The following is a 24302-nucleotide window of genomic DNA, read 5'->3' as shown; positions in this document are numbered from 1 at the left end:
GTCATGTAGGAAACACGGCAGCCAATTTGCACACAGTAAGCTCCCACAAACAGGAATGTGATAATGACCAGGTAATCTGTATTTCTGTGATTCTTTTGGTTGAGGGATGAGTGTTGGCCATGGCACGGTGGATAACCGCATGTGATAGTGCCTTGGGGTCTCTCACATCCACCTGAGCAGGCAGGTGGGACCTCGGTTTAATGTCTCATCGGAAACATGGCACCTCAAAACAAATGCAGCTCTCCCTCAGCACTACGCAGGAGTGTCAGTCTAGAGTTTTGTGCTGAAGCCCTGGAGTAAAGCTTCAGTAATAATCAGATACTTCACTAAAATTAAAAACTGCATACACCAATTGTTCAATTCAGGTGCTTAAATTAAAGCAGCGATTTTGTATTTAAGTTTTAAAACCTCTGGGTTGGTGTTTCCACTTGTGCGTTTTAATGGGCAGAAGGATCTTAAGCTGGCGAGTGCCGATGTGGAAACCTTCTGGCCCCAAAGATGCAAGAAGGGTCACACTGAACCTTGTTAAATTACAAGGGTTGCAAAACTCATGTGTAAATTCTGTCTGCGTAGGTGTGCTGACGGTTACTATGGAAACCCAACAACACCTGGAGAGTCTTGTGTGCCATGTGACTGTAATGGTAACGTCGACCCGTCTGTTCAAGGAAATTGTGACCCAGTGACAGGAGAATGTCTGAAATGTATCGGGAACACAGCAGGAAGATCGTGCGAGCAATGCGCGGGCGGATACTACGGCGACGCTGTCATCGCTAAAAACTGCCGCGGTAAGTAAGAAGTTAACATATGGGGCAGAAGGGGAAAGGGAAGAAACTTAAAAATCTTTTGTTATAATTTTCTACAAGTTTTTAGTGGGGAAAGAAGACAAGCCCAGGCCTTAAATAAAATGGACAATGCATGACTGAAAGTAAATCCACAACTGGCTCCTAACCCTCCAGCATTGAGTGGGAGGCTCAGGTGTAATATTGTGAACTCTTTCCTGAGGATCAAATCACATTTTCTTTTAATATTTCACGGGATGTGGGGGTCGCTGGTTAGGCACCATTTATTGCCCATCCCTAATTGCCCTTGAGTAGGTGATGGTGAGCTGACGCTTTGAACCGCTGCAGTCCATGTGGTGTAGGTGCACCCACAGTGCTGTTGGGGAGGGAGTTCCAGGATTTTGACCCAGTGACAGTGAAGGAACGCTGATATATTTCCAAGTCATGATAATGAGTGGCTTGGAGGGGAAATTCCAGGTGGTGGTGTTCCCATCTATCTGCTGCCCTCGTCCTTCTAGATGGTAGTGGTTGTGGGTTTGGAAGGTGCTGTCTAAGGAGCCTTGGTGAATCCCTGCAGTGCATCTTGTAGATGGTACACACTGCTGCTACCGTGCGTTAGTTTGTGGAGGGAGTGAATGTTTGTGAATGAGGTGCCAATCAGTTGGGTTGCTTTGTCCTGGATGGTATCGAGCTTCTTGAACTGCACTAATCCAGGCAAGTGGGGAGTATTCCATCACACTCCTGACTTGTGCCTTGTAGATGCTAGACAGGCTTTGGGGAGTCAGGAGGTGGGATACTCGCTGCAGGATTCCTAATCTCTGACCTGGTCTTGTAGCCACAGTGTTTATCTGGCTATATAAGTATATACGATGGGCCGAAGGGCCTGTTTCTTTGGTGTATGACTCTATATGCAGGGTCCTGTTTCTGGCAGTGCAGAGCTGCTTAATCCTATGCTGAGTTGGGTGTACCTAGGTGTACATGCTCTCGCCAGCAGGGAGTGTTCCCAGGCAGAAAGGTTGTGTCGTTCAGAGAGGCAAATCAGTGACAGGAATACCTGACATTCGCAGCAGCATGAGGAGAAGAGGTCACCAAAAAGAAAGGCCAATTTAAAAAAATAAACATTTTCACTGTAGAAAACAGAGGACAGGACACTTAGAACTGCCCCCCCACCCCTGCTCTGGCTGGACAAAGAAATAAAGTTACGAATCCAACTTGCAAAATACTGCAGATGCTGCAGTTCTGAAATACAGACAGAAAGTGCTGGAAGAACTCAGCAGATCAGGCAGCATCTGTGGAGTGAGAAACAGAGTTAATGGGCTGAATGGTCTCCACCCCCAGGGCATAAAAGTCAGGGGCGAGCCCGCCCGCTCTTGAACGTTTGCCCCACAGCCATTTAACGGCTGTCGGGCCCTTTGATTGGCTTGAGGCAGGACTTCCATTCCCATCGGAGAGGAAGCCCCACTTCCGGGATTGGGTGACCACAGCTGGAACTGCAGGTACTCCAGAAGAGGTGGAGGCCGGGGACAACAGAGCAGGAGGGAGTGGAAACATGGGGTGGCGGGGTGGTTCAGTGGGAAATATCTTGGTGGGCACAACACCCCCTCCCCCCCCCACCACACCCCCTCCCTCCCTCAATCCCTCCACCAGCCAAACCGCAAGGCTGCCCGACTTTATCTGGGCAACTTAGACACTTGGGTGGGGCCTTCCCAGCCATGGGAAAAATCCCAGCGGGGTAGGAAGAGGCCCTTAGTTGGCCAGTAATTAGTAAAATACCCAAGTGAGGTCTGGGGTGGGCAGGCAATGGGCATGGTGCTGCTGTCAAGGTGCCCAATTTAAGAGACCGCCTGCCATCCGGCCCCGGGAGGAGTCGGGGGGGATAAAATTCAGCCCAATGTTTACGCAAATACCTGATATTTATAATCGTATTCCCTTGGAGCCTATAGCTTTTCCAAAGTTAAAGAAACAGTCCCGATAACTAGGGTCCCTTAACAAATATTAATCAAGTCGTCCTGATTTGGACCTTTTCCATATGAATGATTCATTTCAATGACCTTTCAGCTGAACTGGGAGATGTTGGAGCTTTAATCTTTTTTAAAGTGACGACAGAGCTGAGGAGAGGAGCAAATAAAAGGGAGAGGCCTGTGATAGGATGCAGGGCAGGAGTAATTACATGGCAAGAAGCATTATAGAAACATAGAAACATACATAGAAAATAGGAGGAGTAGGCCATTCGGCCCTTCGAGACTGCTCTGCGATTGAATATGATCATGGCTGATCATCCAACTCAATAGCCTGCTCCCGCTTTCTCCCCATACCCTTTGATCCCTTTCGCCCCAAGAGCTATATCTAACTCCTTCTTGAAAACATACAATGTTTTGGCCTCAACTACTTTCTGTGGTAGTGAATTCCACAGGCTCACCACTCTCTGGGTGAAGAAATTTCTCCTCATCTCAGTTATGGTCCAAGACAAACAGCTAGTGGGGCAAAGGAGAAACAAAAGCTTTGTTGAAACTTGACGCCTGGCTAGAATGCACCCAACACATACTGAGAAGACATCCAGTGAAAGATAGAGCAGGGAAGCATCCTTTCATGATGAGTGAGAGCCTTTCAGTTTTACCATTTTTATGGTGTTGGGGAGGAATGCTCAGCAGCATCTGTTTGTGGCTGGCTGCAGAATAAAAACTGCACGCCTGGGATTTCCTCCTGTTGACAGCCCTGATGTTGATGCGATATACAGTCATCGTGGTGCAACCAAATAATGATGTTGTCCAGCAGGCGCGTCCCCAGAGCAGTCCATAAGCCACGAGGTCGAACTCTGTTATGCACATGCATAGTGCATAGACAAGGAGTATCACTGCCAGATGTGGCAGCTAAAATACATACATTAAACTAAAAACAGAAGTCATTTTAAGAAAAAAAAACTTCCCAGGCCCTGTTTAAAATGTGAGTTCGCTGAGCACACTGTATCACTGCACTTCCGCCCACCTTCATTTCTCAGCCAGCGTGCAACACAAAGACAGATGTGCTGTACACACGCAACTGTCACACCAGCTCACATAAAGGAATACAAGGCTGATTCCATAAGGCATTCAGCTCCCTAGTTTTATTGCAACTCACAACTGGCACAAATTACATAGAAGTTTGCAGCACAGAAACAGGCCATTCCACCCAACTGGTTTGTACCAATATTTAGACTCCACACAAGCCTCCTTCAACTCTACGTTATCTAAACCTCCCAGGATAGCCTTCGATCCCTTTTCTCCCTCATGAACTTATCTAGCTTCCCTTTAGTCGCTTGACTGCATAAGTCGCTAAAATTGAATAAAATATCAAAGCGTGTATCCTTGTGATTCCCAATGAATTGTGAATCATTTATGTAAATTGAGTAACCAACGTGTGGCTTAGACATTGACCGTTACTCATTGAGTGCCATCCCGCTTGGGCGCTGCACTTCTCTGCCCCTTTCCCTGAAACACTGTCTTCCCAGGCTGCCCATGTCCTGTCCCTCTCCACAAAAGTTGCACTATTCTACTTCCTGGTCCTCCTCATTCGATCTAGGTCTAGGACAATGAGTCTAGACCGGCCAGAATATAATAGGAAGCAATGAAAATGACAAGCAGGAAGAGACTCCCAATCCAATTCTCACTCTGCCTTTATGTACATAATTTAACGGTCCACTTCAGTAATAAGGGAGTGCTGTATTGTCAGAGGTACCCTTCAGCTGTGATATTTAACTGGGGCCATGTCTGCTTGTTCAAGTGCATGTAAAATTCCCATGGCACTTTCTAAAGAACAGACAGCAGTCCGCCTGCTCAACACCACCAAAACCAGATTACTGCTAACAGGGGAGGTGGTGGTGTTATCACCAGACTAGTAACCCAGAGGCCCAGGGTAATCCTCTGGGGACAGGGTTCAAATCCTGCCTTGGCAGATTTAATCAAAAATTTGGAATTAAAAGTCTATTAATGATTTAGACGAGGGAACTAAATGTAATATCTCCAGATTTGCAGATGACACAAAGCTGGGTGGGAGGGTGAGCTGTGAGGAGGATGCAGAGATGCTCCAGTGTGATTTGGACAAGCTGAGTGAGTGGGCAAATGCATGGCAGATGCAGTATAATGTGGATAAATGTGAGGTTATCCACTTTGGTAGCAAAAATGGGAAGGCAGATTATTGTCTGAGTGGCTATAAATTGAGAGAGGGGAATGTGCAACGAGACCTAGGTGTCCTCATACACCAGCTGCTGAAGGTAAGCATGCAGGTGCAGCAGGTAGTAAAGAAGGCAAATGGCGTGTTGGCCTTCATAGTCAGAGGATTTAAGTACAGGAACAGGGATGTCTTGCTGCAATTATACAGGGCCTTGGTGAGACCACACCTGGAATATTGTGTGCAGTTTTGGTCTCCTTATCTGAGGAAGAATGCACTTGCTATAGAGCGAGTGCAGTGAAGGTTTACCAGACTGATTCCTGGGATGGTGGGACTGACATATGAGGAGAGATTGAGTCGGTTAGGATTATATTCGCTGGAGTTCAGCAGAATGAGTGGGGATCTCATAGAAACCTATAAAATTCTAACAGGACTAGACAGGGTAGATGCAGGAAGGATGTTCCCGATGCAGGGGGAGTCCAGAACCAGGGGTCACAGTCTGAGGATACGGGGTAGACCATTCAGGACTGAGATGAAGTGAAATTTCTTCACCCAGAGAGTGGTGACCCTGTGGAATTCTCTACCACAGAAAGTAGTTGAGGCCAAAACATTGTATGTTTTCAAGAAGGAGTTAGATATAGCCCTTGGGGCAAAAGGGATCAAAGCATATGGGGAGAAAGCGGGAGCAGGCTATTGAGTTGGATGATCAGCCATGATCATAATGAGTGGCGGAGCAGGCTCGAAGGGCCGAATGGTTTACTCCTGCTCCTAGTTTCTATGTTTCTATGTTTCTAACCTTGTTGTAAAAAAGCCCACCTGGTTCAGGGAAGGAAACCTGCTGTGACCCTGTGACCCCAGATGTGGTTGACTCTGAAGGGGCAATTTGGGATGGGCAATAAATGCTGGCCTAGCCAGTGACACCACCATCCCGTGAACGAATAAAAAAAAAATGTCTGCCTACCCAACACGACTAGAGCTAGATTACTGATAATTCATCTCATTTGCTGTCGGTGGTATCTTGCTGTGCAAATTGTCTATCACAATCCAAGAAATACGTTGTGAGAAATCTTAGAAATATGATAGCAGACTACGTAAAGAACTTGTTCCTCTTACCCCATTCTTCAGATTGGGAGTTAAACACTGGCCTCTGCATTCAAGAGGGTTAGAGATTGGATAAGCCCCAAAAATGGGTGCTTGATAGCGCTTAGGGTGAACTGTTCCTTTGCCGTGCAGGCAGCGTGTTAAATTGGTGCTGTCTGCTGTTTTACATGAGTGCTGCATTCCACTAGCACGACTCACGCTGCACACACCAGCAGGGGGTCGGATATCACGGGTGGCGAGCAGTGCTTAAAGGTAGCCTGCACCTCTTAAAGGGGAGGTGCATTGTGGCTGCAAGAAGTGGTGGGATTCCTTTGTGAACTTGCTGTTGTATTAACAGGAAGCAGAACAACAACAACAAACTTGCCTTTATTTAGCACCTTTAAGACAGTAAAATGTCCAAGGGCGGTTCGCAGTGGCGTTGTAAAACAAAATATGTCATTGAGGCACATGAGGAGATATTACAGTAAACTTTGTGTTATCCGGCACTGTACCATCCCGAATTCTCCAGTAACCGGAATTTCTGACAGCGTGATGTTTGTTAAAAGCAGGTCATTTTCAGTGTTCAGATAATGCATTGTTGTTTAAAAAGTCATAGTAACAGTAGATTGCAAATCTGCAGAAATTGTTCTTTGGCTTTACATTGAAATGATTAAATTGTTGGGTAAGCTTTGGTACCTGAACAAAGATGTACCGCTCAAAGCAACTGTCAGTCAAACTGACAGCTCAATTTTTTTTAAAAAAGCTGGTCTGAGGGTCGTGGTGTCAGCCGGGGTGTCAGCTTGGTCTTCAGTTGTGGTGGTTTTACTGTGATGCCCTGCTGTGCTGGGGCTCTTCACTGCCCAGCTGCTCCCCCTCTTCCCTGATCCCCTCAAAGACAGAGCGGCACCTTGCCTTGTGTCCGGAGTAACGTAACTCCTCATTAACCGGCATTTTTGATTAACTGGCACAACTCATTCCCTGGCTACTAAAATAATTTATTGTATGTGTGAGATTATAACAAATTCAAGAATGGTTGAAAATGCAAGAGTGCCAAGTATCGGAAGCCAGCAAGAAAACTTGCACCGGAAGCCAGAATGAATAATCCAGCGATTGGTGTAAGTTCCTCATGATCCTGTGATGTAGCAGTGGCAGAGAATCCCACGCTCGCTTTCATGTCGTTTCGGCTGTTGTGAGATTAAGACAGGTCATTGGCTGGAGCGTGGAGTTGCAAAATGACAACAGTGGCTTCGATTCAGCAACACGTGGTCATTCGTGTCACCGCCTTCGCTGCCCTGCGTGCTGCCAGTGGTTGTTAGGCATGAGTGCGCAAACCCCTTTACCAGGATGGCGTCCTGTGCACTTCCTGTGAGTGGCCCGTGCGCTCGCACCTCAGACCTCGTTTTCCGGTCTTGGTTGGCCCGCCTTCCGCCTCAGTAAATGGCCGCTGTGCAACCTTACTTAGCCTGCCACGCCAGAAGAGCCTTTACCATCCCAGAATTGGCGATGGTCACGTTGTACAAGAGCAAAATACCGCGGATGCTGGGAAACTGGGGGCGGGGGGGGACTGAAAATGCCGGGAATACTCAGCAGGTCCAGCGGTGTCTGTGGAGAGGAAACCGAGGCTGGAATTTTCCAGCCCCGCTCCGGTGTGCTCCCCCTCCCACACGGCGGGGGCCGGCGAGCCATTGACCTCCGTTCGTGTCGGCAGCATCGGAAGATCCCACCGGCTGGAGAATTCCAGCCACGGGTAACACTCCAGGTCAGCGGCCTCTCGCTTGTAAAAACAATTTTGATCATTCTTGATGAGAACTCATTAGCAGATCAGATATTTTACAGCTGCAAAATGCTGGTATTCTTCCTTGTTGTCTATTTATCCTCACCACAGGGGGATATTATCAGTAAGAATCTGAGGAAAATGAGTGAAATAGAAGCTGTAAAAGATCCCGGCGCTTTCCCCAGATTTGAAGATTGAAAGATAAACCATTACACTGACTCTAATTGAAATACTAAAAGCCCAATCTCACCCGCTTTCAAGGAGCATAGCGTTTTGTGCGGGGACTAATGGCTATTTGACAACTCTTTTGTAGAAGCCTGTTGACTGAACAGAAAACCAGCTGCCTGTTAGCCTGATATATTTGCTGGGATTTATAGGTATAAAATTAGATTTAACAATCTGCAAAAGCCAAACCCTGCCAGTGTCCCAGTTGGAATGGCCAGTTAATATGTAGTGCCATCTACTGGCAAAGGAAACAAGCTACAAGCAGCCCTATCTCCATCCAGATTTTACATGTGTTGCCCTGCCTTTGGGTCAGCACCTGGTTCATTTCTGGTTTTACCTTTTTGTATTTCAGCTTGTGACTGTAATGTGAACGGTTCCTTCAGTGAGGCATGCGACCCCCAGACTGGTCATTGCCAGTGCAAGCCCAATGTGCTGGGACAGAAGTGTGACCAGTGTTTGGTAAGTACTTAGGCTCATGGTGAGCTTTATAACAATCAGTTGTGCTACACCCCAAATGCTTATACCAAAGCATTTCATAAGACAGGGGGCTTCATTATAGGTCAGCAAGGTATTTCCTGTATGAGCAACTAGTAGGAACTGACAGGCTGCTTGCTGAGCAATCTCTTAACTCCGTCGACTGGCTCTGTACGAGTTTAAATCCACGAGCAAGCCTTAACGTGGGAAAATATCTCTATTGCTTAAATAAAAGCCAGATGCCTAAACCTTTATATCACAACAAAAGAATCTAATTCACGTTACTTTGCAGCCTGAAGTTATAGCTGAGCCATCTTTAACACTGCCCTGAGGTTTGAATGGTTTTTTTTTGTATTTAAATTCCAATCATGGAACTGATCTGATTTAATAATGAGACATTTTGACTTGCCTTCCGACAGCCTAAGTAAGGCTCATCAGACATGGTCGTAAGGCATTTATTCACCTGAAGTATTCAAGTACAGAAAAAACAATAGATACCTCAGAGGGATTTTGTGGCTGTAATCTTATTTAGGATTTTAGATGTGATAATTCTGAAAGTGAAGCTCAGCATCTTTCCCAAGCTCTATAATATTTGGTAATCATTCTCACACATCCATTGCCTTCTCGTAGTGTACACTAGGGAGTCAATGTTTTACTTTTGTTTTTTCTCTTTTTTAAAAATCTATTTGGCATTCCCAGATGTCTAGGAATAGAGCGATTGAGTGAAGGATTTCTATTTGTTATTTAATTGTTTTGAGTAGTCATTTGGTGGCACAGAACTTGAGTATTGTTGAACAAAGGAGACATTTTTTTTTGTTGAAGTTTTTTGTCTTGCACTTATCAGGACAATTCACAAGAATATCAAACGTAAAGGCAACAACAACTTACACTATATGAGAAGACAGTGCAGATTTTTTGGCACGTAGACTGATAGGTAGAGGCGTTGACATGGAGAATGCACCAGCTGATGGTGATTGTCAGTCAACTGTCGAGGATTGTTTGAAATTGCTTGACCCTGATTGGTCAAGACATTGCCCTGAGGAATGACCCGGCGAATGGCTGCCACTTATTTTGTTTAGCTAAAACAGGTGCAATGTATATGCATGATCTTTCTGCCTGCGAAGAACAGGGCCCTGTGTATTAATATATGTAGTTTCCAGTTCAGGCCAACACACCACACTGCTAGCCTAACTGACAATCTTAAATTGATTGTCAGCATAATTCTTAGCACACTGAGGATTATTTAGCAAATATTGTCCAATCGCAGAATCACATCTAATGTTGGACACTGGGTTTAATTTAATTGTTTTTAATTTATTTAATGGTGATCACGTTAAGAACAAGCCAGCGCATTTCACATTTTATCGAGGTACTTTCTGGCAGCTGAAACAAGGAACAGAAATGCTGCAACAGGGACCTATGAGGCATAGTCCATTTCTGCAATTTTCCTTGAAACGGACTCCTAGGGTTGGATTTTCCTCTTGGGAGCGTGTTTTACAATTTTGGCCATTTGGCGGCTCGCAAACTACACTCCCGATTGATGTGCGACTTGGCCCAGGATTCTTGTCTTTTTCTGGAGAGTTCGGGTTCACAGTATAGTTTGCAAGTTGTGAACCAGTGCAGGAGGAGTGCAGGTGTGGAGGTGGGCTGGTGAGAAGGCCCCATCTCAGTTCTCGCAACAGCAACACTGCTTCTAACATTGTTCAAAGGCCCCATAAGCTTCACCCACCTCACTCCTCCACCCAGCACCCTCACTACCCAATAACCCCTTCATAGCCACTCACCCAGTATCCACTGCAGAGGTTCAAGATGGCAGCTCACCACCGCCATCGTAAGGGTAATTAGGGATGGGCAATAATTGCTGGCCTAACCTGCGATGCCCACTTCCCGTAGATGAATTTTAAAAAGCTACATACAGTTATCAGATTTCATGCAATATCAATGGAATGTATTTCACATTCCTTTGAAAAAATTATAAACCTCTCACAATCGCCTCCATCAAACACAATGTGATAACAAGAAAATGCATTCTGCCATGTGAAGAAAAACTTGTAATACTTGTAATCCTATTAGCTTATGTCAACACACCAGAAACCACATCAAAGTCACAATCACAATTCCAACCTCTTAAAACTGTCATTCATTCTCAGATGAATGGAATACCTGATGTGCTGAAATCCAGTAGAACTTGAAATTCAGCCAAGCATTCATGCCAGCCACAGCTGTCCAAATTATAGACTATTCCCTGAGATGGAAAGAACAGAAGGTGTTCATTTCAATTTAAAAGCAAAGTACTTATCAATCAATTAACAGGAGCAGGTGGTTAGATTTTTTTCAAAAGTCAAAAGCAGTTTTTTTTTTAATCAGCCAGAGCTGTAGCTGCATTTAAATCACAGTACAACAGCTGACAGGACATTTTATAACATTTTTCACTGCATTATGATACTTTCTCCATTGGATAAGTACTGTAATGAATGTGAACAATTACAGAATGCTGCTGAATATAAGGGCACGTCAGAATCCTATGATGAATCGCTGCATTAAAAAAAACCATCTACATTACAATGCAACACCTAATAGCGACATTTGAAGGTGCGAAAACATTTTAAGCTTACCTTTCAGAATCTTCCCAACTCCTCAGCAGGCTTTCAATTTTATTCACGAGCTCTCAAACCTGGCTTGCTTCTAATGGACATCGATAAACCCGCACCACCAAACGAAAATGGTGGTGGGGGAGGTAATCCAATTTTCACCCCCACATTTAAAATTAGGAAGCCGACCTTAGTGGGGATAGGCGTGTGTATTGCATTTCCCGACCTGCAGAAAGGCCAGGGGAAAGTGGCACAGGGCCAGGGATGTGGTGGAATATTGGATTTCCTCCAAAACTGAAATCAAGGTGTAGCGATTTGCACACTGAAACACGGCTCTGCATCTGGCCCCTGAGTTCAGTTATGTAACTTTTGAGATTTTCAAAGTACTGCCACACAGGATAAGTGAAAAAAACCTAAGAACCAATAGTTACGCTTAAATAGTTTTATTTTATTGAGGCCCTTCCACCTACTGCATGGGGCCAGAAATAATGTTAATGAATCATACAGCGCTTAGGTCATCATGCTTGTGCCTGCTCTTTGGAATGAGTTATCCCATTATTTCCCTGCCCTTTCTCAAAAGTGCTGCAATTTTCTCCTTTTCAGTTATCTATAGAGTTGCCTCCTAGTAGCATATCTGTGTGGTTTTTTTTTTTGCTGGGAAGCAACAATAGCAAAAGAAACAGCCTTGAATCCCAGCTGGGGGAGACAAAGCAGCAAGTTAGCTAAACACAACAGGTGAAGTTACAAGTAATGTGGTTTCACGGTGTGAATTATGTTGTACTGACTGCTCCTCTAGCCAGTGATAGATGGTACTATGTTGCAGGATATTTGGAAGCTCTGTACGCTGTTGTTTGCGATTGGTGGGATGGAAGCCATTTTAAAACTGCCATCACAAGGACCACCAGCTTCAGTGCAATACATCAATGGGATGTCAGCAGGCTCAAACCTGATGAATTGAGAAACAGCCCCAACATAAATCAGCCCATTTATATTGGGTTCTCAAGTGGTATTAAGTGGTAGCTGCGTAGTTCACCTTGAGTTACAAACAACAGTGACTACTTGCCTCAATGTGCAGCTCCTTTCTACAGAGAACCCTCCCAGGGGGTGCAATCAAACAAAAATTTGGATGCCAAGGAAACAAAGGAAATGTTAGAAGCTGAGTCTTGCTGAAAAGAGAGACATGCTGTCAAAGCTCTTCATCTTGCACTCATCAGGACAAATGCAAGAATGCCAAATTTCAAAGGGAGCAAAGACGTATTCTGCAGAGAAAAGGGTGCTGATTGGTTGGCAAGTTGACTCTGATTGTTTGAGGCGTTTCCATGGAGAATGCACCAAGGAAATATTAGAAAGGGTGATCAAAGGATTTAAATGCGAAGCTGAGACTTTTTAAGTTAGAGGCATTAAGATAGCGGTGCTAAAGTAAATCAAGATTGATCAGCGAGTCAGACTTTGTTCAAATTGGGATACAGGGACTGGAGCTTTGGATGAGCTGACTTTTATAGAATGTGGAGGCTGGGAAGGAGAGCATTAGCCTAGTCAAGTCTGGAGCTTGCAAAAGCATGGATGATGGTTCGAGCAGCAAATGGGTTAACTCAGGGCTGGAGGTGGATGAAGGTGTGCAGGTAGAAGTAAACAGTCTCTGTGATGGGATAGGATATAGGATCAGTAGCTCAGTTTTGGGTCAGACTGTACACTGAAGGTGCGAACAGCCTTGCTCAACCTAAGATAGTGATTATGGGGTGGCTGAAATAAATGGTGTGGGTCTTCAGTTTTTGGAGGGGTCAAAGACAATGGCTTCAGTCTTGCCAAAAATAGATGAATACTTCAAACAGAGGAAAATACAGGGTGTCAGGGAGAGAGGAGTAATGAGATGTTTTAAATTGATCTAATCAGCGCTGACACAATTGCTGGAATGGACTCATTTTTTGCAGTAACATTCTGTGGTTCTGTGAATAATATTCATTGGGCTAAGCGTGTGTGCTATTTAATGTACGTATCGAGCATGTTATTAGTGTTTATTATTATTTCCTGCAAATCAGCTTAGTTAGGTTAGGGGAGGCAGTGTGTGTTACAGCAATGTGCCAAAGAAAAATACTTCTTTTTTTTGTTTTGATTTATCTGGGTTTCTTGGAGTCCATTTTTAAAAATTTTCTCCTGGATTTTGTGATGTCCAAAATAGAATGTTAAAAATACTGAAAATAATGTGCTTTTAAATCAATTAAAATTAAAAGTCGCTTTTATTATCTTTACTGTGGAAAGTGCTAACCTGCCTGATACTTGCAATTTTAAACTCGCTTGCTCATTTGCCTGAACAATGCATACTTTTAGGGAATTGTTCAATTGGCTGTGGCCTCTGCCCTGATGCCTAACCAATGCTTTTACTGTGCCTAACAGCATGGGTATTTTGGCTTGAGCACTGGACTGGGCTGCCTTCCCTGCAACTGCAGCCAATTGGGCTCCATCTCTGAGGACTGTAGCGATGACGGGCAGTGTCGCTGTTTGCCAGGGGTGAGCGGAGAGAAGTGTGACCACTGCGCACACGGTTTTTATGGATTCCAGGATGGTGGCTGCACACGTAAGTGTTTACACTACTTTTACAAGTGCACCTTGAAATCGATACTTTGTAAACACCCTTTTCAGTAGCAACTGTGATTGCATAGCTTGATTTAAAAAAAGCAATATCGACCTCTGAGGTGGTATCAATATAACAGTATTGAGTATAAACCTCCAAATACACTCTGTATAGTTATCTACAAAGCATGGGAATGTGTACTCCCTGTCTGCAACACAGAGCAGATTCTCACATAAAGAGAAGCCAAGTAATTGAAAGCCAATTGATCTAATTTTCTTGGCTCTTTTTTCAATTTTGTCCCTTTCTCCTCTGTTGCTGGAGTACAATTCCCTTGTAGCTGCTTTCACTGTAGTATCTCACAGAAGCTTCCACTTTTTTTACTGTGTGAGCCTGGTGTCAGTTAGACTGTTCCACTCTACAGCCCATCAAACATGAGACCAACCTTGTCCTCACTTGATATACGCAAGAGCTTTCCAATAAGGTTGCAGGGGGAGAATGATCAGGAGCTGACACACTGGCTGATTTCTTTTCGAGACTGGGGGCATTGAAGCCTTAGGTAACACAATATAGCCTAGGGTTCTGTGCCGGCCTCAGTTCAGTTAGTAGCACTCTTGTCTCTGAGTCAGAGGTTATGGGTTGAAAGAAACACTATCAAGGCTAACACTCCCATGCAGTACTGCAGGATTGCTGTACTGCCCGTGGCGCTGTTTTTTGGGTGAGGCATTAAACCGCCTGCCCTCTCGGGTGGACATTAAAGATCCCCGGCGCTATTTTGAAGAAGAGCCTAGGAGTGATTCCGGGCCCCTGGCCAATATTTATCTGACATCAGAAAAACATCTGGGTCATTATCACGTTGCTGTTTGTGGGAGCTTGTTGTGTGCCAACCGGTTGTCGCTTTTCCCACATTATAGCAGTGACTACATTTCAGTACTGCTCCATTTGCTGTAAAGGGCTTTGAGACATCTGGTGGCTGTGAAAGTTGCTTTATGAATGCAAGTCTTTCTTTCTCAGGGTTTATAAACCTGGATGGTTCATTGCAACATCAGTCAGTGCCTCTTATCATTGCATCATCAGATGAGCTTGGTTGGTTTTCTTCTAACAGACAAGCTAAAACTGGCTGTGTAGCATTATTGTACAAAAGCTTAGTTCGTTCTTATGAAATTGCTCTATATTAACAAAGGCATTAAATCATTTAAATTAAGCTGGTTAATACCTATTCAAATAAAGACACTAATGCCGTGTTACCACATCAGACAGAAAAATTCGATATGCATACATTAAACTTTCATGTAATAATACTGTACAGCACAATTTATGGACTAATGGTGCTGAATATTGTTGCACTAGATAGTATAATTCCTCAGAAAATAAGTGGTCACGCAGAATTTAGTGCTGGATGGTGAAGTATAATACGTTTAATGAATATTTTTGACAAATGCAGAGTGGAACAACCCTCCTACAGAATCTCAATGTGTTTTTTGCTGCAGCTTGCGACTGTGCCCACACACAGAACAACTGTGCAGAGGACTCTGGCCAGTGTATCTGCCCACCACACACTGAGGGGGCCAGATGTGAACGCTGTGAGGCCAACTACTGGGGTCATGACCCTGAAAGTGGATGCAAGGTATAGTAAACAGCAACAAGGCGTGGCTTCACTTGCTGTTCTTGTGATCCTCTTTTCAGAAGTACGACCTTTATGACCCTTTTGATCTTTGACAATGGCTATCAGTAGATATTATCAATTATTAGTTCCCTCAGGCATGCGTGAATGACGAAATGAAACGGCCCATTTAGAATCGGTTGTTGGCACCTGTGCAGACTGAACTGCTCAGATTGAAGAAGCTGATAATGATTAGAAACTAGAGGTGTAATTTTCCATGCCCACCGGCATCGGGCGTGTTCAGTGGTGTGAATGGACAATATGGCGTGTTTGATTTCACAACGGCATGAAACCAGTTGGCGATTGTCCGCTCAGACCGCCGAAGGAAGGCCCCATTTCCCGCCATCGGACATCGGGAACCTCATTGTAATACATCAGCATATCATTATTAGGGCAGCCCGCCAGAACCATCTCCCCCCTCCTCCCTCGCTGGATCGTCCGTCCATATCAGCGGGAAAGCACACCGACGTGTTTCACAACAGCACATAAAAGGTGTGCACTTGGCGGCCTTCACTTTGAGGGGAGCTCGGAGGTGAGTACACAGTAACATTGTGCAGCGCTTGCGAGGGACGTCTGTTGGACTTTGAGCTTGAGGGGCGTTTGGGGGGGTCGAGGTTAAGGGCAGCCCAGCTATTGAGGCATCCTGTAGGTGGGGGGAGTGGGTGGTGGGGGGGTGGGCAAGGACAGCCCAGCCATTGAATATGGTGCATGAGCATTCAGGGTGGGGAGTAGGGTGGGTGAGGGAAGTGGCCACGCATTAGGGAGACCTGTATAAAGTGACCATTCCTCTGCAACTGAGACAGTTCAAGTGCAGCCCATTGATATGACTGGAGTTGGGATTCTAGCTTATCTGTGCAATCAAGCAACACAGAGGCATCAAAATGCCACCTAGTGCTCCAGAGCTTTTCACCCCCACCCCCAGCACAGATTGAAAAGTCATGAGCACTTTAGTGAACAGCAGAACAGTTGGACAACTGCACACGTTGTACAATCTTCTCACTAAAGCTGCCCATGGAGCAGTCACAGGCCCCTTGCAATGTCAGCATCTGGGTTTGGACCAGTCTCCCCCATAGTTCAAGCTAACAGTGCAGCCTTGCAGTGTGGGTTAGGAGAATGCCTGTGCCTGAGCTGAGAGCACAGCATGCAGTCCAATGGGCAAAGCTGTCGCCAATCTGTCAGGTGGACTGGGGCGGAGGTGGGTGGGGTTTCGGGCAGCCATGCTGCGCACTAATCTCTGGCCATCCAAGTGGTGGCCAGCACTCTCCGGGAAGCATTAAGGGGCCTTCACACTTAACCAGGAAAACTCCATAGTACACCCATGCTAACCACTCTCTTTCATCCTGCAAGGAGTACCTCAGGATCATGGAGCCTGGTGAACTTGCTGTATGCCTGATGGCCTACAGAGAGCGAAGGCCGAAGGAGGAGAGCGTGATTGAGGATCCTGGCTGCACAGAGGCAGGAGCAGCAACCTCAGGAAGAAAAGGCGGCTGGGGCTTCCGCCGAAGGATCCATAGACGCCGCCTTTCATTCCTGCAGATGACCGAGAACCAGTGTTGCCACAGACTGCGCATGTCTAGGGAACTGGTCGGTCACATCTGCCAGTTACTGCAGGACTTGGCGTCACAGGGACATGGAGGGCATCCACTACCAGTGGCTGTGAAGATAACTGCGGTGCTCAACTTTTATGCCAGTGGCTCCTTTCAGGGTTCCACAGGTGACCTCTGTGGGATCTCACAAGCCTCCACCCACAAATGCATCCATGAGGTCACAGACGCCATCTTTGCAAGTGCACACAACTTTGTGCATTTCGCTCGGGACCAGGACAGCCAGGATGCAAGACCAATTGGATTCGCCCAGATCTCGGGTTTCACACAGATTCAGGGTATGATCAACTGCACTCATGTGGCACTCAGATCTCCATCGAAACGCACGGTGAACTACATCAACTGCAAGGGGTTCCATTTGCTAAATGTGCAGCTGGTGTGACCACCAGAAACGCATCCTGCAGATCTGCAGTTTCTAGGGAGTGTACACAACTCCTATATTCTCAGTCAGTCACAGACCCCTGAAGCCTTACAGGGTCCACACAAGCTGCAGGGTTGGCTCCTTGGGGACAAGGGCTACCCGAAGAGGATGTGGCTGATGACACCCATGCGGCGGCCTCAGACTGCAGTAGAGCAACGCTATAATGAGGCTCATGCTGCAGCTCGCAACTTGGTGGAGCAGACCATCAGGATGCTGAAATGAGGCTCTGGTGCCTGGACTGGTCTGGTGGGGCCCTGCAATACAGTCCGCAGAGGGTGTTGTGAATCGTCGTTGCCTGCTGCGCCCTTTACAACTTGACGCAGCAATGGGAGACGAGTTGGCTGAGGAGGAACTGGAGGTCTCCTCCGATGAGGAGGACGCCGATGGGCACGAGGTTGAGGAGATCCTTGGAGGCGACAATGCCAGGGATGAAGCTCTCGCACTGGCTAGAACAGGCAGGCGTGCTCGGAGGCCCTCGTAGCTGCTAGATTTGTGGAGGATGATGATGACATGCAGTGAGGTGATCCTGTAGATCCTAACATTGCACCTGTGAACGTTTGACTCCAGTCTGGTTTATGGCAGGACAAAGACCCTCTGTGATAAGGCTCCTGTCGTGGAGACACAGTGGAGGCCCTAATAGTCGCGTGATTGCAGGAGGATGATAATGACATGCAGTAAGGACACTTCATTGATCTTCACACAACCTCTGAGAATGTCTGACTCCTGTCTGGCCGAGGGCAACTCACTTGCGCTCTGTGATCAGAGTCTTATCATAGAGACACAGCCATGAAACTTTAGAAGCATCTGAGCTTTTGTCCACCTTCACCACCTGACCCCTTCAGGACCGCAGCATCAGTGGTCATAGATGCTGAAGAGATGGGGGCCAGCTCCACCTTAAAGGTGCTGAGAGCACACAGAGAGAATGGGAGAACTGTGTGGCGCCTGCCCATTACATTATGGCAGCAATAACAAGCACTGCTGAGGCGCGGTAATATTTACAGGGAGTGTGAGGCTGGACCATCACTTTAGTCCACAGGCTGCACAGAGAAGAGGCCCTGGAATGAGGCACCTGCCTTTATCTTGTGCAGAAAAGTTTCACATCTGAGTGACAAGAACACTTCTCATCAGAACAAGGAGCCATAGGCAGTGAGATATTCTTGGGAGTTTATTGAGAATAGTGAATAGTGTGTACAAGTGATTAACACCTGTGCCATAAGACATAGGAGCAGAAGTAGGTCATTCGGCCCATCGACTCTGCTCCGCCATTCAATGAGATCATGGCTGATCTGATAATCCTCACCTCCACTTTCCTGCCTTTTCCCCATAACCCTTAATTCCCTTACTGATTAAAAATCTGTCTATCTCAGCCTTGAATATACTTAATGACCCAGCCTCTACAGCCCTTTACGGTAAAGAATTCCACAGATTAACTACCTGCTGAGAGAAGAAATTCCTCCTCATCTCTGTCTTAAATGGAGGACCCCTTACTCTGAGATTATGCCCTCTGGTCCTAGACTCTCCAACAAGGGGAAACAACCTCTCAGCATCTACCCTGTCAAGCCCCCTAAGAATCTTATATGTTTCAATAAGGTTGCCTCTCATTTTTCTAAACTCCAATGAGTACAGGCCCAACCTACTCAACCTCTCCTCATAAGAAAATCCCTCCATAACCGGGATCAACCTAGTGAACCTTCTCTGGACTGCCTCCAATGCCAGTATATCTTTCCTTAGATAAGGGGACAAAAACTGTTCACAATATTCCAGGTGTGGTCTAACTAGTGCCTTGTGTAGTTTTATCAAGACTTCCCTATTTTTATACTCCATTCCCTTTGAAATAAAGACCAGCATTCCATTTGCCTTCCTTATTACCTGCTGAACTTGCATGCTAGCTTTTTGTGATTCATGCACAAGGACCCCCAAATCCCTCTGTCCTGGAGCTTTCTGCAGCCTTTCTCTATTTAAATAATATTCAGCTCCTCTATTCTTCCTGCCAAAGTGCATAACCTCACGTTTTCCCACATTATATTCCACCTGCCAAGTTTTTGCCCACTCACTTAACCTGTCTATATCCCTCTGTAGACTCTTTGTGTCATCCTCACCACTTGCCTTCCCACCTATTTTTGTGCCATCCGCAAACTTGGCGATCCAGCACTGATCCCTGTGACACTCCACTAGTAACAGATTGCTGTCCTGAAAATTCCCCCCCTTATCCCAACTCTGTCTTCCGTTAGTTAGCCAATCCTCTTTCCATGCTTGTATACTACCCCCAACACCATGGGGTCTTATTTTACTAAGTAGCTTCATCTTGGAAATCCAAATGCATTACATCTACTGGTTCCCTTTTGAGTATCCTGCTTGTTACCTCATCAAAGAATTCTAATAAATATGTCAGGCATGATTTCCCCTTCATGAAGACATGTTGACTCTCTTTGATTGTATTATGTATTTCTAAATGTTCGGCTATTACATCCTTTATAACAGACTCTAACATTTTCCCAATGAAGGATGTTAAGCTAACTGGCCTATAGTTACCTGTTTTTTGCCCCCCTCCCTTTTTGAATAAGGGTGCTACATTGGCAGTTTTCCAATCCTCTGGGACTTTTCCAGAATCTAAGGATTCTTGGAAGATTACTGCCAGTACATCCACTATCTCTGTAGCTACTTCCTTTAATATCCTAGGATGCAACCCATCAGCTCCAGGGGACTTATCGACCTTTAGTCCCATTAGTTTCCCTGGTACTTTTTCTCAGGTGATAGTTATTGTATTTATTTCCTCCCCCACTTTTGTGCCTTGATTATTTAGTATTTTTGGAATGCTGTTAGCGTCTTCTACCGTGAAGACTGATGCAAAATATTTATTCAGCTCCTCTGCCATTTCCTGGTCCCCCATTTTTATTTCCCCAGCCTCATTCTCTAAGGGACCTATGTTCACTTTGGCTTTTCGCTTCCTCTCGACATATTTAAAGAAGCTCTTACTGTCCATTTTTATATTACTTGCTGGTTTACCCTCAAAAAGTTTATTTTCTCCATCTTTTTTGGTCATCTTTTGTTGGTTTTTAAAACTTCCCAATCCCCTGTCTTAACATTAATCTTTGCTCGTGGCTACCTCTGACAGTTTGATTTTCACAGTCTACATGAAGATTAAAGTCACCCATGATTAATGTACTGCCTTTTTTACATGCCCTTATTATCACTTGATTTATTCTCTGTCCTACAGTATAGCTACTGTTAAGAGGCCTGTAGACTACTCTCACTAGTATCTTCTTCCCCTTGTTATCTCTTACTTCCACACATGTGGATTCTACATTTTCCAACCCAGGATCATTTCTTGCTATTGTACTTATTCCATCTCGTACTAACAAAGCTACCCCACCACCCTTTCCCTCCTGACTGTCCTTTCGAAAAGTCACATACCCCTGAATGTTAATCCTCAACTTTGATCTCCTTGTAACCATGGCCCGAATTTTTCAGGTGGCAAGCGGGCCCAGCGGGAACGGCAGGGGGCGGGTGTGGAGCCGATCACCACCCGCAATCAGCTCCGCACCGCCATTTTACGTGGGCAGGCCAATTAAGGCTCGCACAGCGTAAGACGGAAGCAGTAGCGTAGCGCTACCTGTGCGGGCGGGGGGAGGAGAGAGGGTCAGGGCCAGCACGCATGCGCGCGAAGGTGCGCTTTAGCACGGAGCTGCCTCAGGGAGATTGAATCGCTATTGAAAATATTAAATGCATGGAGTAAAAATTATTTAAACATGTCCCTTCATGTGATTGTAGGAACATTTTTAAATTAAATTAATAAAAAGTTTAGGAAACCTTATCCCGCTCGTGAATGAGGTTTCCTAAAAAACACGAAGGCGCTTGGCCTTTTCACCTGCCTGCCAACCTTAAGGTTGGATAGGCAGCTTTAACAATTAACTCAATCACTTCGTTAATGGCCTGAATAGACCATTTACGTATCGGTGGGCGTGTCATTTTACACATTGGCGTGTCGGGCCCATCCCCGCACACCGACTGACAAACCCTGTCCCATGCCTCCATAACGGCTATAAGGTCATACCTGTTAACCTCTATTTGTGTTGTTAATTCATTTATTTTGTTCTGAATGCTATGTGCATTTCAGTAAAGAGCCATTAATTTTGCCTTTTTACCATTTTTCCTCCCTTTGACCCTATTTGCTGCTTTTTTTTTATGTTTATACACCCTGTCCCTTCCTGTCACACTCTGGGTATCAATACCTAAGCAGCTGCTCTGCAATGCTGCCATATCCTTTTGTTTTGTAAGCCTTTGTATCCCTTCTCCAGAACCCTTCCCCCCTCTATTTAGTTTAAATCCCCCTCTACAGCCCTAGTTAATCGATTCGTCAGGACACTGGTCCCAGCACGGTTCAAGTGAAGCCTGTCCCAGCTCCCTTCTGCCCCAGTATTGGTGCCAGTGCCCCATGAACTGAAACCCTTTCCTCCCACACCAATCTTTGAGCCACGCATTTAACTCCTTGACTTTATTTACCCTATGCCAGTTGGCCCGTGGCTCACTCACAGTTACATTGCGAGAGGGGTGGAGGATCCCCATGTGGGTGTTCTTCGCTGACCTCACCGCTGCCAAAGGCACAGTCCACACCCTCACCAGTCAGTACGATGACAAGCTCCTCAAAGTGAGTGAGGGGCCTAATGTGGGCCACTCCATCACTGGCCTGGGACCTCTCCCTGCTGTTGTGAACCAGCTTCTTCTGCATGAAAACAGATGGAGAGAGTGTGAGCAGGACACATGGCACTGCGTGGAATGTTTGTGTGGTGAGTGGAGCCATGGACGGGATGAGGATGCGACCTCCAGAGGATATGAGCCTGATGGAGATGTGAGGGTGTGTGTGAGAGTTGGTGGTGTTGTCCCTTGAGGTGTGCGATCCCTGTGGCTGAGTGATGGGTTTGTGAGTTGAGTATTGAGAAGAGTAACTTACCCTGGCGGAATGGATGAGGCCATTCGTCCTCTTCCTGCACTGGGTAGCTGTCCTCTTTTACAGAGCGTTGGCGCTGACCACCGCTGCCACTGCCTCCCATGCTGGATTGTTGACCTTGCTTGCTGGTCTTCACCCAGAGCGGGGACAGAGGACATCACGGTGGGCCTCCACGGCATCCAGAAGGTGTTCCAGGGACGCGTCACTGAATCGGGTGCAGTCGTTTTGCCTTTCGGTGTCGTGTCTTCCATGCAGCAGTCCTGAGTCCTGGGCTGGAAGCACTGAGAGGTGTGTGCATGGCTGTACTTTAAACATGGCGCCCGGCGTGAGGAAGCAGCGAGGTGACAGCGTGGCGGGCGAAACAGAGGCCGCCCAGCAGCAAAATGGTGTGTTTCCTGGGAATGCATGATTAATGAGGGGCGATTGGGACGATGTGGTGCAAAAACCCATCATTGCAGCCAGCGGGTAAAATGTCCTTTTTCCTGCCCGCTACCTCAATTAGTGCAAATCTGCGACGATTCCACCCTGGGTATCATTTTAGTAAATCTACTCTGCCTTCCTTCTAAGACCAGTATACCCTTCCTGAGGTGCGGAACCCAGGACCCCTCATAGATACCCAAAATTTATTTTTTCTGTTTTGTGCAGCCTTGTAACTGCAGTGAAGTCGGTTCCGTTGGTCTTCAGTGTGACGGAACAAGCGGTCACTGCCTTTGCAAAGAAGAGTTCAGTGGAGAAAAATGCAACAAGTGTGCTATTGGCTACAGGGACTACCCGCAATGCATTGCCTGTAATTGCGATCCCAGTGGTACCAGACCTGATAAATGTGACCTGACCCAAGGAGTTTGCAGCTGTGAAGAACACACAGGGCTTTGTCCCTGTAAGGTATGTTATCACTGATATACAGTATCCTTAAATGAGAATTACTAACGCAGATTCCGCAGTTCTAATTTTCTCATATTCTTTAGATTCTTTAGCATCATGTGTTTCTCAAGAGAAGCAGGAAATAACTTATCTCCAAACTTTCTGATAATGTGTTCTTTCACATTTACCCTGCCCTCCTCCGCACACCCCCCACCCCGCCCCGCCGCAGGATAGGCGCAGAATGAGCTGGCCTCTGATTTTTAGAGAACATTGCCAGATGCTTAACTGAGATAGGGAACTCATCAGTTGTTGGTGGGGACCCGAATTGTCCCACCTATTCCTTGCTGACGTACAGGTGAAGCTGTGGAGGTGACGGCCAGGTGTATCCCACTGCCCTATGGAGCTGGAGTTGGAACTTCCCAAATCTTGCTGTGTTGTTGCCGATGAGAGGTCTGGCTCTCACTCGGCAGATGACGGAACATTAGTGCGGGAGTCTGTCGAGCTCCAGTCATGAGCCTCAGGTGGCAGCAGGGTCCCCATCATTCTTGGTGACAAAAAGATGCCTGAACTGGCAAGATTAGGGCACCAGCAATTGGATATGTTCAAAGTATGTAATCTATTCGTAACTTCTTGTTCAAACAAAAATCTATTTTTCATATTCTTTATAAAGCACTTGTTTTGGAAGGAGTTTTGCAAAGAAATGACACTCCTGATATAGTCCAAGTGCTTAAATTCTTTATTTGGCAATCTGTTCCTCTTTCCCGCTTCCTTACTGAAAATCGAGCTGCATTGCGTCTTCTTGTATTTATTTTACCCAGCACCTCAAGCTTCATGTATTACACAGCACAGAAACAGGCCATTCTGCCCATCTGGTCTGTCTTGTTTATGCGCCACACAAGCCAACTCCCACCCCTCTTCATCTTAGCCAATCAGACTAACTCTGCTAGTTGTCACCTCCTATTATACTCTACAAGCTTTTAAAACCCAGGTTCTTCATCGGCCCCTTTCAATCCTCAATGTTAATCTTCATTCATATTTGTTAATGTATGCAGCAGTGGAGTGGAAACCAGTAGAATAATTAACTAAGCTTGCGATAGTTTTTTTTAAACCAAACACCTTCTAATCGCAATGTGCGCTCTGTAATTCTGAATGTTGCTGTAAATAATG

The 24302-nt window shown here is 45.9% G+C and overlaps 1 protein-coding gene across 1 annotated transcript in view; it reads left to right on the top strand.

Moving 5' to 3' along the window:
• The window catches only part of lama1 (laminin, alpha 1), a 327154-nt gene that overhangs the window by 161338 nt on the left and 141514 nt on the right, over positions 1-24302 (top strand). The window contains exons 19-23 of the mRNA XM_078541251.1: positions 574-785; positions 8357-8463; positions 13464-13644; positions 15129-15265; positions 22920-23156. Of these exons, the coding sequence (XP_078397377.1) occupies positions 574-785; positions 8357-8463; positions 13464-13644; positions 15129-15265; positions 22920-23156 (874 nt within the window). The remainder of the gene's footprint in view (positions 1-573; positions 786-8356; positions 8464-13463; positions 13645-15128; positions 15266-22919; positions 23157-24302) is intronic.

The sequence above is a fragment of the Cetorhinus maximus genome, chromosome 4, assembly GCF_964194155.1.
Source record: "Cetorhinus maximus chromosome 4, sCetMax3.hap1.1, whole genome shotgun sequence".
Taxonomy (NCBI): Eukaryota; Metazoa; Chordata; class Chondrichthyes; order Lamniformes; family Cetorhinidae; genus Cetorhinus; species Cetorhinus maximus.
This window is presented reverse-complemented; position numbering and strand designations above follow the sequence as displayed.